Source organism: Heterocephalus glaber, unplaced genomic scaffold, assembly GCF_053883595.1.
Source record: "Heterocephalus glaber isolate CG9 unplaced genomic scaffold, H.glaber_assembly_v1.0 deba00001461, whole genome shotgun sequence".
NCBI lineage: Eukaryota > Metazoa > Chordata > Mammalia > Rodentia > Bathyergidae > Heterocephalus > Heterocephalus glaber.
Genome location: NW_028258308.1, coordinates 40,016,294 through 40,036,160, shown reverse-complemented (window position 1 = coordinate 40,036,160; position 19,867 = coordinate 40,016,294). Strand labels below are relative to the sequence as shown.

Below are 19,867 nucleotides of genomic sequence, written 5' to 3'. Positions count from 1 at the left end.
GGAGTACAGGTGTGCACCACCATGCCCAGCTCAAAGTGGGCTCCTTGATGCACCATCCTTATACATCTTGGTTCCCCAAGACCACCTGACCACCTAGCACTGGGCACCCACCTCCTCCCACTCATCTTAGCAAAACCTCCAAGAAGCCTCTCCTCCATGGACTTTACACTTATACAGACCACTCACTGGTGCCTAGTCCTATACTTTTTTTTTTTTTTTCTGGAGATCAAACCCGGGGCTTGTTCCCTGCTAGGCACATGCTCTGGCACTGAGCTACATCCCTACATCCCCAGCCCTGTATGATTTTTTATGCTTCTTTTTGGGGGGCAGTACTGGGGATTGAACTCAAGACCTTCACAGTGGGCTATACCTCCAGCCCATTTTGTAATTTTTTTTTGGTATTGGGGATCGAACATGGAACCTTGTGCTTGCGCAGCAGGCACCGGAACCACTGAGCTAAATCCCCGGCCCTCCATCTTGTAATTTTTGTGACAGGCTCTTACTGAGTCAATAAGCGGCCCAAGTTGGGCTTGAATTTATGATTATCCTGCCTCAGCCCCCCAGAGTCCTGGGTTTACAGGCACATGTCACTGTGCCAGGCTTATGTTACCTTTTCTTATCTGACATTTCTACATTTCAAAAAAACACTCCCGGTAGGGAGCTTGTCTCTTTGTGTACCCCATGACAACTCACAGGAAAGGATCCTTTGACAAAGATCAGGTGCACGTGAATCAAGAAAACTATACCAGCCAAGGTGTGGATTTTTCCCTTTCCCACTTTCGTGGAATGGGCCTGAGGGGGAAAGGGACTTGACAGGCTTTGGGGGGGCAAGGGAGAAAGCACAGAAGCTGAAAAACAAGAGATACAAGGCTGAAACCTGGTCCCGAGGGGCATTACTCATCTTACCGGCTGAGCTTGCTCTCCATACTTTAAGGATCAGTGTGAGACAGAGTGAGATAACGTAAAGGGAAGCGCACCACACCCCTGAGTGAACAGACGGAAGGGAGCTATAAAGAGCTCAGACAGGGCCATGTTGTGGCCCTAGGGTGAGTGTGGCTTTTATTTCCTCTTGGAGAAGGAAGAGAAGGGGAGCTTTCCCAGGCTCCCCAACCTAAGGAAGGGGTGAGTGAGCCCGAAGATCATTCAGAAAGGCTTCCATTGTCCACTTGCTGGCACTTGGTTGCAGGGTAAGGACAAGAGAGACCCCTTGGGTAGCAGCTCTCACATTAGAGGCACGAGGAGGTCTGTGCTGGTGTTCAGAGGAGGGGCAGGAGCCCTGAGTGAGGCAAGGGCAGGTGGCCAGCCCCACACCCAACCCCTGCCCGGGATGCGAGTGTTCCTGAGGCTGGCTGTTGTTCCCGAGAAGGCCTGAGGAGCCTGGAAGGACCGCTCCATCCGATGGCTGGTCCCTTAAATGTCCATCTCAAACTGTGACTCTTCACCTAGGAGAGAAGGGACAGACTAAGCAAGCAATGGGCAGATGAGGGTGCTGAGGCCCTGCTCTTCCATTCTCCTTCCTCCAAGAGCACAGGGTGGGATAATGTGCCGGGGAGAAGCAGAAAGGCAGGACAGGCTAGGAGTTCCTGGACACAGGCCTGACCTTCCGTGTCAAGCTGTGCGCTTTCTCAATCCTAAATAAAACAGCAGAGACTAGGTATCCTCATAGGAATTTTCATTCATTCATTCATTTATTTTACCAGGGATTGAACTCAGAACCTTGTGCTTTCGAGGCAGGTGCAGTGCCAATGAGCTAAATCCTCGGCCCTATAATTTTTATTTTTAATAAGGGTGATAGCCAGGTGTGGTGGTGCTCTCCTGTAATCCCTGTATTTGAGAGGCTGAGGTGGGAGGATCGCCATGCCAACCTGAACTACATACATAGTGAGAGCCTGCCTCAAAACAAAATAAAACAAAACCCAGTGTGGTGGCCATGTCTGTAATCCCAGCAATCAGGAGGCTAAGGAAGAAGGAGCGGCCAGCCTGGGCTACATAGTGAGTTCAGGGCCAGCTTGAACTACAAAAGGAGACCCTGCCTCAAAAAACCAAAAAGCAAAACGGGTGAACAGCTATTTGTGGCCTTATAAAAAAGCAACTACATCAAAAAATGTCCCTTAGGGCCAGGGATTTAGCTCAGTGGTGCCGATGGCTGCCTCGCAAGCAACTAATGGCCCGAAACCATGCTGCCTTTCAGCATCTGCCAGGCTACTCTATGCATGCGCCTGAACCCACCCTGCTTTCACCACTTCCTCTAGGCTGAGATGAGTCCACCACTGGCCCCCCTTGGTGCTGGGACTCTCAAGGTGCGGCTGAGTCCTGTCTCGCAGGTCCAGGAAGGTGGCTTCTGCTGCTGCATTTGTCAACAGAGCAGGCCCAGCCCAGCCCCAGGCGCTTGCTGTCTGGGCATGGGGCGCTGCTGTAGCAGGGAGCTCAGGGGCTCCTGCAAACCAGGCTCAAGGGCACAAACAGCACATTTACACACACCGTGGCCAGGGTGGCTGCTGCTGGCTTGGAATGTGGGGACACCAGGAAGGGCCTTGCTACCAAATGTCCAAGCTGCAGAGACAACTGGCAGCACTGTTTCTGTCTGCTTCACACAGGGTCCATCAAGGAGCCAACGCACGTCTGCCAGGAGGCTTCAGGATGTACTTCCTATTTTGTGGACATCTAACTCCTGAGTGGGCAAGCACACCTTGTCTTTAACAAGTTGTCTCCTGCACCACAAACATCACGGGTGTGTTCCTAGCACAGCTCGTGAATAATTTAGGGGCACTTAGCCAGAGCCTCTGGCACTTCATGTCTGTCTGTCTGTCTCTCTCTCTATCAATCTATCTACACTATCTCCCTATGTAGCCTAGGCTGACCTCAAATTCCCTATGTAGCTCCACCTGGGCTCAAACAGTCCATCCTCCTGCCCCAGCCTCCTGAATGCCAGGATTACACCCAGCTTGCCCCTGCCATTTTATTTGTAGTTATTTATTTATTTATTTTGGTACCGGGGATTGAACATGGGACCTTGCGCTTGTGAGGCAGGCGATGGAACCACTGAGCTAAATCCCCAGCCCACCCCTGCCATTTGAGATCAGCTCCTCACTAACTTATGTTACCTGACAGCACACAATCACCCTCCCTGTGGTTCATGGGCCCTTGAAGAAGGCAAGCTGGTACCACTGAGGGTTCCACCCTCCCACCCTACTACTGCTTTCTGGACTCTGAGGGTCGAAGTCACTAGTGTTCCCCCTCCCTCGAGCTAGTCCCCTTCCCGCTACTCACTGCCCGCTGGCTTGTCTTCCAGACTACTGCGAAGGTGGCTCTGGCTGGCTTCCATGGAGGGCTCATCACTGCTAGGGCTGGTGACTCCAGGGATGGTGGGCAGGTCCCTGGGGGGCGTTTTGGCCACAGGGGAGTTCCGACACTCCATCAGGAATTTCCGGTCATAGATGATCCTGGTCCCTGCAGGGGCACAGGGAGCTTGGTGAAGCTCCTGCTGCCGGTTTTCCCACCTCTTAGAGGGGTGGCTACAGCAGAGGTCATGGTACTTTTATAAAATCTGACCGAGGTTCACTCAGGGGTCTGCAACAGCGCAGGGCTCTGCTTATACCCCAAACTTGGGGTACCCCAAAGGGGCATGCCAGTGCCAACTGAGCTGTTGTCTGCTCAGAGCTCTGCACCCCCATAGGGCTGGGTCCTGAGAGCCCCTTGCCGTGCCCACTGGCTCAGTGTTCAGGACCTAGGATGACTGCATCCCACAGGGAAAGTGATTTCCCATCAGTATTCATTGCTGTCCTAACAGTACTTCATGGTATGCCCAGAACAACTTTTCTTTCGTCAACTCGGAGGGCTGGCCAAACCCAGGAGGCACTGAGCTACATCCCCAGCCCTCTGTATTCTATGAGATAAGATCTTGCTAAGTTGCCCAGACTAGTCTCAAACTTGCAATCTTCCTGCTTCAGCCTCCTGAGCAGTTGGTATGACAGATATGCACTACCATTCCTGTCCAAAACAGGTATTCCTTTTCTGTGTGGTAAGGGGTACTGAAGATTGAATGAATGGCCTTTGCACTGAGATAGATCCCCAGATCCCCAGCCTTTCATTTTTTTATTTTGAGGCAGGGCCTCACCAAGTTGCTAAATTGCCCAGGCTAGGCTTGAACTTTTGATCTTACTGCATCAGCCTCTGGAGAGCTTGGATTACAGGCATGTGCCACCACTCCTGGCCAGAACAGGCATCTTTAATCCCATTTTACAAATTAGTGAACAGGCCAAGTATAGTAGCCAGCATTTGGTAAGGGTGAGACAGGAGGATCGTCATGAGCTCAAGACCAGCCCAGGCTACATAGTGAGTTCAGGGCGAGCCTGGACTACATTGAGACCCTGTCTCAAAACAACAGTAACAAAAACAGCGAACAGAAAACCAAGTGATTCATTCAAACTGGTAAAAATGAAACCTTTAGCTGACAGTGGTAGCTCAGCGTGAAGGCCTGGGTTCGATCTCCAGCACAGAAAAAAAAAGCCCTCACTCAAAGCCCTTCTCTTGTGTGTTCCCACCATGCTGCACCACATTAGAACCAGAGCCCGGGAAGTCCGTGCTCTTTTCCTGTTCTCTTCTCTCCTCCCACACGCAGTCATGCTGGGGTGAGGACAGGCCTCAGAATTCTTCACCGTCCTCCAACCACACCCAGGCCTCCCGGGGTAGCCACAGGAGAATAGCAGAGGGAGCTCACGGGTGAAGAGCGAGTCCTCAGGAGGCTCTGCTGCCACCTGCAGGGCAGAGGCTGCTTGTGCGGGGCACAGCCTGCAGTACCTGGTGGGTCTCTCGTGCAGGGCCTGTGGCAGGTAGCACATCCTGCTCCAAGTTAAAAATGTCCTCGTATTCCATTTTATAGTTGCCTGCTATGGTGGCAAGTGAATTTTGTTTTCCATACATAATACGTTATCAAGTTTCCTTTTAATGTATAGTAATTCCCAATTTAAGAGAGGTGTGATGGTGCATGCCTGTAATCCCAGTACTTTGGAGGCTGAGACAGGATGATTCTATGTGTGAGACTACCCTGGCAATTTAATGACTTAGTGCGACCTTATCTAAAAAAAAAGAAAAAGAGGCCGAGGGTATATATAGTTCAATGCAAAGGTCCTGAGCTCACTTCTCAGTGGGCGGGAGGGGGGGCACAGACAAAAACACCAAAGTAATATTCAATTTAATGTTATAATAGTTATGTAAGTTATGCTATATAATATATAATGAAAAATTTTTTTTTTTTGTACCAGGGATTGAATTCAGGTCCTTGTGCTTTTGAGGCAGGTGCTGGAACCACTGAGGTAAATCCCTGGCCCAATAAAATATAAATTAAAGAGTAAAGATGATATAAAGAGAAATACTAGGCTAGGAATAGTGGTGCATGTCTGTAATCTCAGCTACTCAGGGGGTCCAGGCCCAACCCAGGCAACTTAACCTATTTTAAAATTTTAAAAATTAAAATGTAAAATAAAAATAAAAGGGCTGGGCATGTAGTTCAGTGAGAAGGCACTAGGTCAATCCCCAGTATTGGGGAGTGGGGGAGATGGGGTATTAAAGCTAGGTGTAAGTAGAATTCAAAGTATGATAAGGGCTGGAGTTGTAGCTCAGTGATACAGCACTTGTCTAGTAGGCATGAGGCCCTTGGTTTGATCTCCAGCACCACAAAACAAAAACCAAAATATCAGCTGGACACGGTGGCACATGCCTGTAATCTCAGCACTAGGGAGGCTGAAGCAAGAGGATCTCCACAAGTTTGAGACCATGGCTGAGCTACATAGTGAGTTCAAGACCAGCCTGAACTATATAGCGAGACCCTGTCTCAGAAAATAGAAAAAAAATCATAAATATTATGCAGATAAGCTGGGTGTGGTAGTGCATGCAGGTAATCCTAGCACTCGGGCAGCTGAGGCAGGAGGATAGCTGTGAGTTTGAGGCCAGCTTGGGCTACATAACCAATTCAAAGCCAGCCAAAACTAGTGAAACCTTCTTTAAAAAAAACAAAAACAAAACCTATAAACAAGTGATTAGGCAGTGTGTGAAGTTGGAAAGCAGAGGCACATGTGGGTCCAGAGGGACAGAAGGTGCCCACCTGCCTGTGGGCATGGGACAGAGACTCCCGGCTCTCCACTTCCTGCTTCTAGCACCCCTGACCCATGGAAGCAGCTACTCACCCCAATCTTGCATGACCTGAAGGGTGTGTGGAGGATGCATAACATTGCAGGGGACCCAGACCCTTGTACCCATGAGATGGGGTCATGATAATCACCCCAAAACTCAGAGCACCTGTGCTGCTGGGCCCCAGCCCCCTTAGATCTGGGGTTCAGTCCTGAACTACCTGTGAAGAACAACTGAGCCTATTTTTAAAAATTATTATTTGTTTGTTTTGAGACAAGGTCTTACTATGTACTATGTAGTCCACGCTGACTTCAAACTCTCAAGATCCCCCTGCCTCAGCCCCCGAGCTGGGACCACTATGTCCAGCCTGAACCCACTACAGTATTCCTCACTGAGTCTAACTTTCCCCTCTGCTAGTGCTACCAGCCCAGGGAAGTCAGTACTTTTGCTCACCGGGCGGCAGGAGGGCTGAGGCTGTGAAGGCAAGATGTGCCTGCCCATTGGGTTGGCATGTGGATCAGCACAGCGGCAGAGACAAGCCAGCTGTCTCCATGGGTTTGGGTGACATATTACACTCCTATACACCCCATCCACAGGAGAGTCAGTTACAGGGCTGGATAGTGTGGGAAAGAGGGGAGAGGAAGGGGGTGAAAAAATAAGATGCGTTAGGTTTTTGGGTTTGGGGGTTTTTTTTTGGAGACAGGACCTCGCTATGTAGTTCAGGCCAGCCTTGAACTTCTGGTGCTCCTCCTTCTTCAGCCTCCCAAGTGCTAGGATTATAGGCATGTGCCACCTCCCAGATGCACCACCTCCCACAATGAGTGTGATCATTATGTGCTGCATCATGGACCAAGAAAAATTAAAAAAAAAAAAAAAGAAATCCTGGAAACAACACACCCATTACCCCAGCACTCTGAGGATAAGGCAGGAGAATCACAAATTTGAGCCCAGCCTAGGCAACTCAGCAAGACCCTGCCTCAAAATAAAAAAAGGCCTGTGGATGTAGCTCAGTGTAAAGGCTCTGGGTGCAATACGCTAGTACCACACAAAGAAAAAGGAAAGAAAAATGCCAGGCATGGTCCGCACGTCTGTGATCCTAGCACTTGGGAGGCTGAGGCACGAGGAACATAAGTTCAAGGCCCGCCTGGGCTACACAGCAAAACCCCGTCTCAAAAAAAGCACCCCAAAACCCAAAACCCTGGCAACAGACTTCAGGAGGGAGTGTGAGCCCACCTCCATCCTTTTTAGCCTTGCAAAATCCAAGAACCACCAGGACCTTGAACTTGGGCCATGTTTTACAGCCAGTGTCCTTTGGGACTTCAAACTTAGATGTACATCAAACATAGGGAGAGTATTTTTCTCAAGGGGTGCTTTGTGCTGATGACAGTTTGCTTGTTTGTATAAAGCAACACGCATATTCACTACAGCGGTGATGGAAGACCTACATTTCCAAGCAGGTGGCTTGTAATACTGAAAGCTCTACAAGGTTCGCCACCACTGCCCAAGGGTCTAGTTTACTCACCGATGAAACAAGAGTCTTGTACTAGAATCCTCCTGGCTATTTTTAAAGCAGCAGCCATGCCCCTTGTATTTTTAGGATCTTGTTGGCAGGTGCTTAATGCATAAATAACAGGAGCCTCGGAGGCAGAAGTTCTGGGCTCAAACTAGGGTCACCACAGACTAGTCCCTCAACTCCAAGTCACAGTTTCATTCTCCACTACAAGAGGAAGAGTGGAATCCATGCTGATTGTGGTGGCACACACCTGTGATCCCAGGACTTGGGAGGCTGAGGCAGGAGGATCTCTGCAAGTTCAAGGCCAGCCTGAACTACATAGTGAGACTCTGCCTCAAAAAACAAAACACTGCCTTGCAAGCGAAAGGTCCGAGTTCGATCCCCGGTACCAAACAAAACAAAACAAAACCCCAAAAGAATGAAATCCCCAAGCTGGGTTCAGTGGGACATGCCTGTAATCCTAGTGCTCCCGGAAGCTGAGGCAAGAAGACCACCAAGTTCAAGCCCAGTGCAGACAGCTTTGTCTCAAAATAAAACAATTTTTAAAAAGGGCTAGGGATGTACCATATCTCAGTGTGAAAGCTCTGGAAGGACCACAGCAGGAGAGCAAAGGGGAGAAAAAGGGACGTGAGGGAAGGTGAGAGGCGAGCAGGGGAGGGGAGGGATGCATACCTCAAAGGAATATTATGAAGGTTAAATAACAAATGTCAAGATTCTTTTGAAGGGTAGGAGTATAGCTCACTAGTAGGGCACTTACTAGCATGCACAAGGCCCTGGGTTTGATCCCCAGCACCACACATACACAAAATAGATTGTACTCAATAAAGTATGAGCTGGACACAGAGTGCACACCTGTAATCTCAGCACTTGGGAGGCTGAGGCAGGCAGATAGCAAGTTCGAGACCAGCCGGGGCAGCTTAGCGACTTTATGAGACCCTGTGTAAAATAAAAAATGGGCTGGGCATGTAGCTCAGTGGAGAGGCTCCAAGATCAATCCCCAGTACCAGAGAGGAAAACAAAAAACTTTTGTGTGCCATCACAGTGGCTCCCTGCCCAAAGGAACTGCAGCCACATCCAGACAACAGTGGAGAGCCGAAAGACCATAGTTCTGAGGTTGGGAGGATGGTGGAGTGGTGAGCAGCAGACAGGGGATCTCTCTGAGGCTTTTGTTGAGAATTGAAGCCCACGGGGAGAGCAAAGAGAGTCACTGTAGCGAAGACACACCCGACTGCAGTTGTTTGGTGAGTGGCTGGGATCAGCACCTCCTACCGAAACCCAGACTTGCTGTAGGTGTTTCGAACTTGCAGCAGAACTATGCAGAGTTCCAGCCCACAGGAGGTCAAGGAGCAAAACTGGACTCACAGCCAGAAACCAGCCTGAATCTCGGTGGACTATGGCTGGGTTGCTCAGAGTAAGTGACTCAGATGTACATGCTGCTGCCCACATTGTCTACCGGGACAGCAGAGACACTCCTTGAAGGAGACTTTTTTTCTTTCTTTTCTTCTTCATTTCTCTCCTTTCTTGTTCCTGTTTTTGTCCTGTTTTGTATTTTCTTGATTGTTCTTATTTTTATAGGAGCATGGATACAGTTTCTAGTTGTTCTGTTCTGTTCTTTGTTTTTTGGGGTATTTTGGTACCGGGGATCAAACTCAGGACCTTGCACTTTTGAGGCAGGCGGTGGCGATGAGCTAAATCCCTGGCCCTGTTCTGTTCTTGTTTTTGTTCCTTCCTTCTGTTTTCTTTCTGGCTTCACCAGTTTCCCAAAGTTTCCAAGATCTTCCTGTGTCCTCTAGCCTTCCTTCTAACCTTTCCCTCTTCTTCTATTTCTCTATCCCCACCCCCCAACTCCTTCTAAGTCTTCTTCCCAGAGGGAAAATTCATTACACTGAAAGGCGTATACTGCAAACATATTTCTGGTTGGTCCTGGATTCTGATATATAACCAGGAGTCTAATTCATGTGGTTAAACGTGACAGATTAATATAATAGTCAACACAATTTGTCATTTTCTAAGGTGTGTTTGATGCTGATTGTATTACTTGGGCCAAGGTGAGATGATTGTTCTAGTCAGTTGTTCTTCCTGGTATATTGAGACTGAGATTGCCTAAGGGCCATTATAGACTCGAAACCCAAAGGCCAGCTATACCTGGAAGACAACTCTGAGAAGTAGCCATTCCCTAAGGGTTCTAAATACTAGCAATAAAGATACTTGAAATAATAATAATATACAAGGATCAACCCAAGAATGAAACCAAAAACATCAACCACAACAAAATAAAAATAAGAAGACACCTAAACAAGATGCAAATCCAGACTTCCGTCTCAGCAAAGGGAAATCCAAGGCCCAACAAGGTGGAACAATCAGAAAGTCAAAAGCCTGGACTCCCTGAACTGATAACAAAGGAAGTAACAAAACAGATGAACAAAAAACTTTTGTCCCTTCTAGGCTTGAACTTGTGACCTTCCTCCCTTGGCCTTCAGAGTAGCTGGGATTATGGCATGTGGCACTGTGCCTGGCTACCAGGAGTGTGCCCAGAACAGGATGTTCTGCCTTGAATTCCTGTCCATCCACCTGCCACTGGCTGGCCGGGACCAAGTCAAACTCACTTTCCACCGGGCTCCCTGGCTAAAGCACTCTACAAATACAAGCTTAGCAGGAGCTGTGTTCCTACAATTGCTGTTCCCATTCCAGGGGAAGGGAGAGCATCTCATGAGGTCGAGCAAGGTGAGTGAGCTGAGTGCTCCCCACCTGTCCCACTCAGCTCTGGAGAGCCATTCCCCCAGTCAACTGGGGGCAAACATGCAGACTTGCTAGGGGTCTCCCAGGCCAGTCTCTTCCCTCTTTCCTTCCCTCCCTCCCTCCCCAGTTCCCTAAGTGGCAGGAAGCAATGTGCAACACAGCTGGGAGACTTTGGCACAGAAGCAGGGCATGCTCGGTCTCAGGCCTGTCTTCACCCCAGTGTTTCTTGAGGGCCAGAATCTCATGGAACAACTGAGGCCAAACAGGGTACTCAGTCAGCACAAAGGGCCCTGTGGACTGCTTTCTCCTGACCCCAGATGGAATGGGCCAGCTGATTTGAAAATGAAGAGCTCAGGATGGAGTTCTGTGTTGTAGTACTTGCTTTGCATGCACAAGGCCTGGGTTTAATTCCCAGCACTACAAAAGCAAACCGGACCAGGTACTTTTTTTGAGACAGGTCACTAAGGTGCCTTTGCTGGGCTGGAATTCATGATCCTCTTGCCCCAGCCTCCACGAGCTCCACATACAGCACAGTGAAGGTGCCCCTTAAATTCACTACCAAGAGGGAGTCCCCTTTTTTGATGACTCCAGCTAGCAATGGCTACAACTGCTGTTCCACTGGGGAGAGGAATGACCCTCCCTCCTATGAGCTGAACTGTCTCCTCCAAAACTCTTGTTGAAACCCAGCCCCCATATTTCAGAATGGGACAAGGTCTTTAAGGGACTGGTTTAAAATGAGCCCATTAGGGTGGGCCCTAAGCCAATCCTTCTGGTGTCCCCAGAGAAAGAAGAGATTTGGACAGAGACCCCCAGAGGGAGGACCATGTGAAGACAAAGGAGGTGGCTATCTGCAAGGAGATGGGCCTCAGAAAAAAACACCTCATTTGGAGCTCAGAATTCCAGCCAGAACAGTAAAGCAAAATTTGAAGTTGAGCAAGGTGGTGCATGCCTATAATCCCATTATTCTGGGAGGCTGAGGCAAGATAATTGCAAGCTAGTCCAGCCTGGACAACTTATTTCATAGTGAAATCCTGCTCAAAATTAAAAAGAAAAGAGCTGGGGATGGTGGCACATGCCTGTAATCCCAGCACTTGTGAGACTGAGGCAGTAAGAATCACCACGAGTTCGAGGACAGCCTAGGCTACATAGTGAGTCAAGGCCAGCCTGAACTACATAGAGACTCTGTCTCAAAAAACCAAACCCAACCCAACCAACCAACCAACCAACCAACAAACAAACACGGGAGGCCTGGTGTTTAACCTGCACACTGCATGCTTTTAAACCAAGCTCTGAACTGACCACACCCTCTAGGATCCTCACATGGACCCACTTCTGGATGGCTGATCCAGGCAGGTCAAGTACCCAGATATTCGGATGGGACGAGGGAGGTGGCAGGGCAGGCAGGGGTCCCAGGAGTGTTCCTAAAGCTTGGACAGCAGGTAGGGGAGGTGGACTGAGCGGGGACTAGCAGGGGAAACGGCATGCGTGGAATGTGTTGCCTGGTGGCCTAGCATCGTGGCCACCTGTGTGGTCTACTCTGTGGACTGGACACTGACTTTGCAAACTAGGCCTGGGATATGTGACTCAGTGTCTTCAGGAGGGCTGCCTCTGTCCTGAGTTACAGGTCTATCATCTTGGCTGCTGCTATGCCCAGCTGGCCTGCTGGACACAGTTAAGGATGGGCAGTGAGTCCCCCCAGGACCCTTCTTGGAGGTGTGGCCCTGTGGACAACTGCCTGGATGGGCAGTGAGTCCCCCCCAGGACCCTTCTTGGAGGTGTGGCCCTGTGGACAACTGCCTGGAAACCTGGACCTGTAATTCCTGCCCTCCCTGTCTGCCTGCATGTGGAAGGCAGTCATTTCTCCTCTCCTGTAATCTGGCTGCCCCAGACCCCCGGGGCTTGCTTCCACCCAAGAGACGATTTCCTATGTGATGCTATTGGACTTCTGAGGGAGCTCAGGCTGTAAGTGGCCCTGGGGACTGTTGTTTAGAGAGTCTGGGCTAGACTAGAAGTCATCATCGAGTCATCAGAGACCAGATGGAGCTCTAGGCTTCCTTCCAGCTGTCCCAGGAATGCCCCAGGCATGTCCGACACGCCTTCCCCGCCCTTCCAGCCCAGGTAATCCAGCTGCAGACTCCATGTGGCTACAAGAGGCAGCTCACGCAAGATCAGTAAAAAATGCCTGATGAGGGCATGGTGTGGTGGCGCCCATCAGTACACGGAGGTTGAGGCAGGAGGCTTGTTGTAAGTTTTCGGTCAGTTTCGGCTACACAGCAGACCCTCTCTCAAAAACCAAAAACAAACAAAAAATGCCCAACACAAAAGTAACAAACTGTTGTCATTTAAGTTACTGAGTTGTGAGATGGCTTATTATACAGCAAAAGGTAACTTGGTATTGAAGGACCCTAGTTAGCAAAACAGACTCCATATTGCTGCTGGACGACCCACCTGCCTGCTCTTTAGATGAACTCAGAAGGAGGAAGCTTAGAAACCTCCTCCCCTTAGAAAGTCTCTTAGAAGCAACAATTAATCAACTATTGTTTTACAAATGTTCTAACAGCAGGACGTTCCGCTTCTGTACCTTTTGCTTGCTTTGCTAGTTCTATCCCATAGGGGGGCCTAGAAACTGTTGGCCTTAAAGGTGTATAAAACATGTTTGTCAACCCCCAGTCGGGGCTCGAGTCCGATGCTCAGCTCAGGTCCCAGCCGGTAATAAACTCCTGTGTAGATTTAATATTGGTCTCTGGTTGGTTGGTTCTCTCTCGCTGGGTCTAACAGGTACAACCATTGTCACCAAGAAGGGCAGCCCTGGGCAGCCAGGAGACCCTAACCTTGCTCTCTCAATGAGCTTCCATGGGCACAGCCACTGGGTCACAAAGTGTGTCGCCGCCCAGGCCACTGAGCATCCAAGTGTTGGGCAGAGGTCACCTACTCTTGGTCCAGCAAATAAGGAGCATGGGTCCCAGTGTCCACGGCTCCAGCTCTGATGCTCAATACGGGAAATAATACAAGCAACACTGTTCTCTGTGCTACAGAAACAAGTGGGAAGTTACCGTCAGCTGGGAGCCCGAGAGCACCCTGAGATAAACCACCATACCCCAAAACAATGAAACAGCATTAAGCCAAACCCAGGGGGGCCAGCCTGATAGAAAAGAAGTTATCCTGCTGGGCATGCGGGTGGTTTCGCTCCATTCCAGCATTCTTCCCAACTCTCCATCGCTTTGTGTGTGTGTGTGCATGTGTGGGTGTACATGTGTGTGCATGTATGTGTGCTGCTGGAGATAGAATCAGGGCCTTGCTTGTGGTGGGCAAGTACACTGAGCTACATCTCAGCCCAACTCTCCACCTATTTTTTTCTTTTCCTTTTTCTTCTTTGTACTGAGAATCAAACCCAGGGATGCTCTTCTATGGAGCTACATCCCCAACCCCTTTTATTTTTTGAGACTGGGTCTCACTAAATTGCCCAGGTGGGACTACAGCTTGTGATCCTCCTGCCTCAGCCTCCCAATGCTGGGATTGCAGGTCTGTGACACCACCCCCAGCTTAAATCTTTACCTTCTGAAGACAGATCTAAGGGACACCAAGGCCAGTAAGACTGCTCTCAAAGAACTTCACATAAACAAACACACGGAACGCACTATGAATCATGGCAGGAAAGAATAGCGTCCTGGCATTCAGATCATGAAGTAATAGGTTTTTCACCTGTTCGTTTGAATACTTGAGAATTCACACCTACAAATGAACACTTATGTGTAAGAACTTTTGTCTTCAGAAACAATCCCCTTTTTTTCAACATTGCTACTCCTCCCTAAAGTCATTTTCTACAACATCAGAAAAAGATCCATAGGAGAAAATGCTTTGCTACTTTCTATCAATAGACCCTGCACTATTGTTTTTTAAAAAAATTTTATTTATTTATTTTTTGGGGGGGTCAGTACTGGGGATCAAACCCAGGACCTTACGCTTGCCAAGTAGGCACAGCTCTGCTGAGCTACATCCCTGACCCATTTTTTTTTTTTTTTTTGGAGACAGGGTCTCCCTATGGAGTTCAGGCTGGCCTTGAACTCACTGTGTAGTCCAGGCTGGTCTTGAACTCTCAGTGATCCTAATGCCTCAGCCTCCCACATATCCAGCTCATGGACACAGTACCGTTCTACCTGCCATCTTTCATCAAATTTAGTAATGACAGACTTTTTTGCTATTACAGGGAAAAAACAATCATACCTCTAAAGGCCATTAAAATCCACCTGATGTATTTGCATCATTAGACTGTAAATTCCTACCCGGAGAACACACAGAGGGAAGAGTTCTCATAAATATCACACAATGCTGGGTGTGGTGGCCCAGGCCTGTCATCTCACCATGGGGGAGGCTGAGGCAGGAAGATTGTCAGTTTAAAACTAGCCTGGGCATGTTCAACATCCCTGGTCATTCATGAAATGCAAATCAAAACAACTCTGAGATTCCATCTCACTCCAGAAAGAATGGCTGCTATCAAGAAATCAACTAATAACAAATGCTGGAGGGGCTGTGGGGAAAAAGGGACCCTGCTCCACTGTTGGTGCAATCACTGTGGCAACCAGTGTAGAGATTTCTCAAAAAACTAAAACTAGAGATCCCATTTGACCTAGCTATTCCCCTTCTTGGTATCTGCCTGAAAGAACTAAAAGCATTGTACTACAGTGATACACGCACAGCCATGTTTATAGCGGCACAGTTTATAACAGCTAAATCTTGGAAACTGCCCAAATGCCCATCGACAAGTGGATAAAAAAGATGTGGTTTTTCTATACAATGGAGTACTACTCTGCCATAAAGAAGGATGAGCTCCAGATTTTTATAACTGAATAGATGCACCCTGAGACCATACTCTTAAGTGAAATAAATCAGACACACATGTTTAAACATTGCATTGTTTCTCTGGTGTGAGAAACCAAAAGTGGAAATAAGGACTAAAATGTATAATCAATATTGGGAAAAGGGAAGAAAATGTTCAAATGGGAAGGGGAACAAGGGAGGAGGGAGGGAGAAAGGAAGGGACAAAAAAATGAAAATAGAAGGAAAAAATGGAAACAAGGCTTTTATACATAGGGAGGTGAGGGGGCTTGAGGAGAGGGCGGTGGGATAAAACAAAATTTATTAAAAAAAAAAAAAAAAAGACTAGTTTGGGCAATCTAACAAATTCAAGGCCAGCCTGGACTACTCCTGCTTCAGCCTCCCAAGTGCTGGGATTACAAGGCATAGGCTACCACCGTGCCCTGCACTTTTTTCCGTGATGATGGTGTGATGGAACCCATGCTAGACAAGTGCTCCACCACCTAGCTCCACCTCCAGCTTCATCTTCCTAAGTGGCAACCCCAGCCCTAGTAGTGGCATTGTCTTCCGAGTCTAGATGGGGCCCTTGTCTGTAATCCCAGAACTCTGGGAGCCTGAGGCAGGAGGATCACAAGTTTGAGCTCTGCCTGGGCTTACTGTCTCAAACTACAAAATCAAACAGGCTGGAGATGTAGTTCAGTGGGAAGTTCCTGGGCTCAATCCTCAGCACCATACAAAAACAAAGATAAAGGTCCGGGGAATTTAGCTCAGTGGCGCCGAGGCAGGCGCAAGGTCTTGAGTTCGATCCGCGGTACCGAAGGGGGAGGGGGGAAGACAAGGAGCCCTAGCACCACAGCAGTCTTTGGGGCACTCTCCACCCTCTCGACAAAGTAGCCAATGAGGGACACAGCAGTACGTGTGTTCCAAACACTGACGGGAAACTCAAGTCAGTGTGAGAGGAGGGAGCATTCGACCTCCACGGCCTTCAGGTCCAAGTTCTCTAGCCTCTCCCGAGGCGAGGCCTCAGCAGTAACTTCTCCGGGCCACGTGACCACGGCCTCAAGCCCAGCGCACCTCCCTCTTCTCAGCCCGGCCCCGCTCACAGCCGTAAGACTGGGCAGCTGCTCAGGGCAAGCTTCCAGCACAGACCTCTGTTTGCCTACCCAAACAGGGTGTTATTAACACCTGCTGCCCTACCTGCTCACCTGTGATAACCCTGCCTAGGAACAGGCCTGACTGAGGTCAGACATCCAACTTGGAGCTTCGAATGTTCAGACTTCCTAGGGGAGGGCAAAAGGCTTCTGACCCATTCAAAGGTTTTGCTGCAGATTTTCAAGCCCCCCCACCGCAGACAAATATTCACACAAACTGGCTTCAGGCTAGGGATGGCATACACCCAACCCTGTAATCCCAGCACTTGGGAGGCAGAGATAGGAAAATTACTGCGAGTTTGAGGTCAGCCTGAACTACATAGCGAGACCCTGTCTTGCAAAGGGTTAACGACCATAAGAAGCTATCCCTGTAGAGGGAATGGGGAGGGTTCCTACACTCTCAGCTGGAGTGATTTACTCTAAAAGCTCTTCCAGGGGAGCTGACAGCCCCTGGAAGCAAGCCAGGCAGGCATTCTGTCAAAACCCAGGCTTATGGACACCAAACCCAACCTCATGGATAAGTTTACCCAGATACAATCATCACATTTTTGTCTTTTTGTGTGTGTGTGTGTGTGTGTGTGTGTGTGTGTTGTCTGGGGATTGAACTCAGGGCCTCTGCACTGAGCTACATGCTCAGCCCTTTTTTATTCTGAGATGGAGTCTTGCTAAGTTGCTAAGTTGTCCAAGCTAGGGTCAAACTTGTCATCTTCCTGCCTCAGTCTCCCAGAGTGCTGGGATTACAGGTGTGCACCACTATTCCCTGCACAATCATCACTTTTCACAGATGCCAGAGATCTGAAAAAGTGAGGAGAGTTACACAGTATTCTACGAATTCATGAGTACTGGATGTGGTCTGTGGGTGCTAGTTAGAAATGCAGGAACTAGCCGGGCATGGTGGCGCACCCCTGTAATCCCAGCACACGAGAGGCTGAAGCAGGAGGATCCACAGCTTTGATGCCAGCCTGGGCTACTTACTGAGTTCAAGGCCAGCCTGCACTACAAAGTGAGACACTGTCTGAAAACAGCCAACCCAAAACAAAAAACCCAAAAGAAATGCAGGAATCTCAGGCACACCCCAAACCCACACAATCCAAATCTACATCTAAATAGGGGCCCCAGGTAATTCCCTTGCTAACTCAAGACTGACCAACAGGACTGAGCAATGGAGCAAGAGGAGGGTGCCAGGCAAGAGCATTTCTCACCAGGTTAAGCTCCCTGCCCTGACAAAGGGAGGGTGAGCGGGTTCTGGAGGGTTCCCCACCTTGGGGAACTGAGGTGGGCCAGGCTCTCCGACTTTGGCAGGAGCAAGCTGGGTTTCCTCAGGCTATGGCCTGTACTGTGCCTGCCCCACTGAACATCCAACAAAGGCTGGAACTGAGCTTCTAGCTCTGCTGCAGAAGCCTCTTCCCCTCTCTTCTCAATAAAGACTTTCAAAGGGAAGGGGATCTGCAGTGCTCCGCCAAATCCCCCACCTCCCAGGCCAAAGCAAGCAGCGTCCAGAGATGCCTATACAGACACTGCCGGTTATCGCTAAACGGCCTGACACCAACCCAGGCCCCGCTCCCGACCCCAACAACAAAGGGGACAAACCAGGAGCTATCTGGGCCTTCAAAGCCTACCTCCCTACCCACCCTGGACAGCTGCTTCACAGCCTCACTTGAAAAACGCCAGAATTGTCAGGGAAAGGTTCCGATAAATACATCATAACCGAGACAAAGGGAACAACGTGGGCTACACAAGGCCGAGCAAGGAGAACAGAAATCGAGTTAAGGGTGGCAAGATGGGTCCCTGGCAACTTTTCCTTGGGTCATTTCTAATAAAAGTACCAGGCTGCCACTTCTCTTTCAGTCTGGGAAAGCGGTGTGACAATGTACGACGGCCACGTGCTCAAGCTTTGGGGCCTCAATGCCCCGCGCTGTGGAGTAGGAGGCACAAGAGGACGAGAATCTCTTCGCTCCCCGACAGCCCGCGGACCTCCGATCTGGCTGTCCCCGCTGCTAGGAGACAGCGGCTGGGGTCCGGCCGCGGGGCGGGGCGGGGCGGGGCGGGGCGGGGCCAGAGCGAGGTTGGAGGGAAGCGGCGCGCCACGAGGATTTCATCATGCACTTGGCCCGGCTTCCTCTTCCTCAGCCACGCCAGCACGGCCACACTGCGCCGCTTCTCTGACAGAGGGACGTGTTTGTCCGCACGGCCCCTCTACGGGGACCCCTCGCGCGTAAACACGTGACGCGCCACAGGTGCCGTGGCGCGCGGCTGGAGCAGGAGTGCGGTCCCCAGGTTCCATCCCACGCAAAACCAAGGGTGCCTCTGGGAGGAGAGAGGACCCTGGCAAGGGGCGTCTTCTGCAACGGAGACTGCCCATGGCAGGCACACTCCAGGCCTGGCCATTCTTGGACCGCGGGCCATCCCGACCCCACCCAACCCAGCTCGGCAGGCGGTCGCACCTGGAGCGCGGATCAACGCCACGGGAACCAGGCGAGCAGTGTGCAGCCCAAGCTCCCGACCATGCACCCCGCAGGCAGGAGGCCACCCCGTGCCCCTCGCCGCCTCCCTACGCCTTTGGCCGCTCTTCCCAGCCGACCGGCGATCCCAGATCCGCGCCTACCTCCCGGGGTGGTGCTGAAGAGCGTCCCGCCGGGGGTCGTGCTGTAGTCCCCGGGCGGCAGCTGCACGCCGTCGCCGAGGACCACCCGGCGAGTGGCGGGGATGGCCCGGCTCGGGGTCTGACTGCAGCTGCTGCCCCCGGACATATTCGACCGCTCGCCTCCCGCGCCTCCCGCCAGTCCCGCCCCTTCCGCCCCGCGCCCTGGGACTTGCGGTGGCCCCGCGGTGGCCCCGCCCCGGCCCCGCCTCCGGGCTCTGGAGTCCCTGCGATCCCGAAGCGGAGGAGCACGGCCGGCGGGGTCGACGGCTCTCCCAGGTGAACGCCTCTTTGGCGGGGATCTCAGCGGAGCCGGCTCTCGGGAAGGCTCGATTTGCACCTCAGGACACCCAGCTGGAGGTGACTCCCAGGCCCCCGGTTCTGTGCGTTAGGTCCTCGGTTGAGAAGTAGGAATTGACGGGTCCGTCCCCTCGTGCGTGTTCTTCACCTTTCACGAAGTGACCAGCTATGAAGAAATGGCCCAACAGTGCTCGTCCCCGGCCTTGGAGGAGGGTGGGACGGTGAGGATCAGCCGCTGGGTTCGGGCTAGCGCTGCTGAGGAGCGGGGAGGGCCGAGAAGTGGGCTGGGTTGACGGTCCCAGAGCCCCTGCGTTCGGTCCTGTGCCCAGAGCGTCCACTGGGCACGCCTGAGTGAGACTGTCCTCAAGAGCTCTCCGGTGGAAAGGAAAAATGCAGAAAGGACGAAGAGGCCCTATGGGTTAGAAGAGTTTACACCAGGTGGCCATATCTTTCAGTGGGAGAGGAGAAAACTGAAAAGGGAAATGAAAGTCCAGATTGTTAAAGGATCTTTCAAAGGTAGGATTTTCTTTTCTCTCTGTAGCCACATACTAGGCAAATAGCCTTACACTGGGAATATTT

The 19,867-nt window shown here is 50.7% G+C and overlaps 1 protein-coding gene across 1 annotated transcript; it reads right to left on the bottom strand.

Moving 5' to 3' along the window:
• Nucleotides 1–1,003: 1,003 nt before the first annotated feature.
• On the bottom strand, nt 1,004–19,168 carry Eif4ebp1 (eukaryotic translation initiation factor 4E binding protein 1). Its single transcript, XM_004855375.3, has 3 exons — nt 18,953–19,168; nt 3,271–3,450; nt 1,004–1,442 (listed from the first exon to the last, which is right to left on the bottom strand). Exons 1-3 carry the CDS (start codon nt 19,095–19,097, stop codon nt 1,411–1,413), a joined length of 357 nt encoding a protein of 118 aa, XP_004855432.1. The 5' UTR covers nt 19,098–19,168; the 3' UTR covers nt 1,004–1,410.
• Between the last annotated feature and the right edge of the window lie 699 nt (nt 19,169–19,867).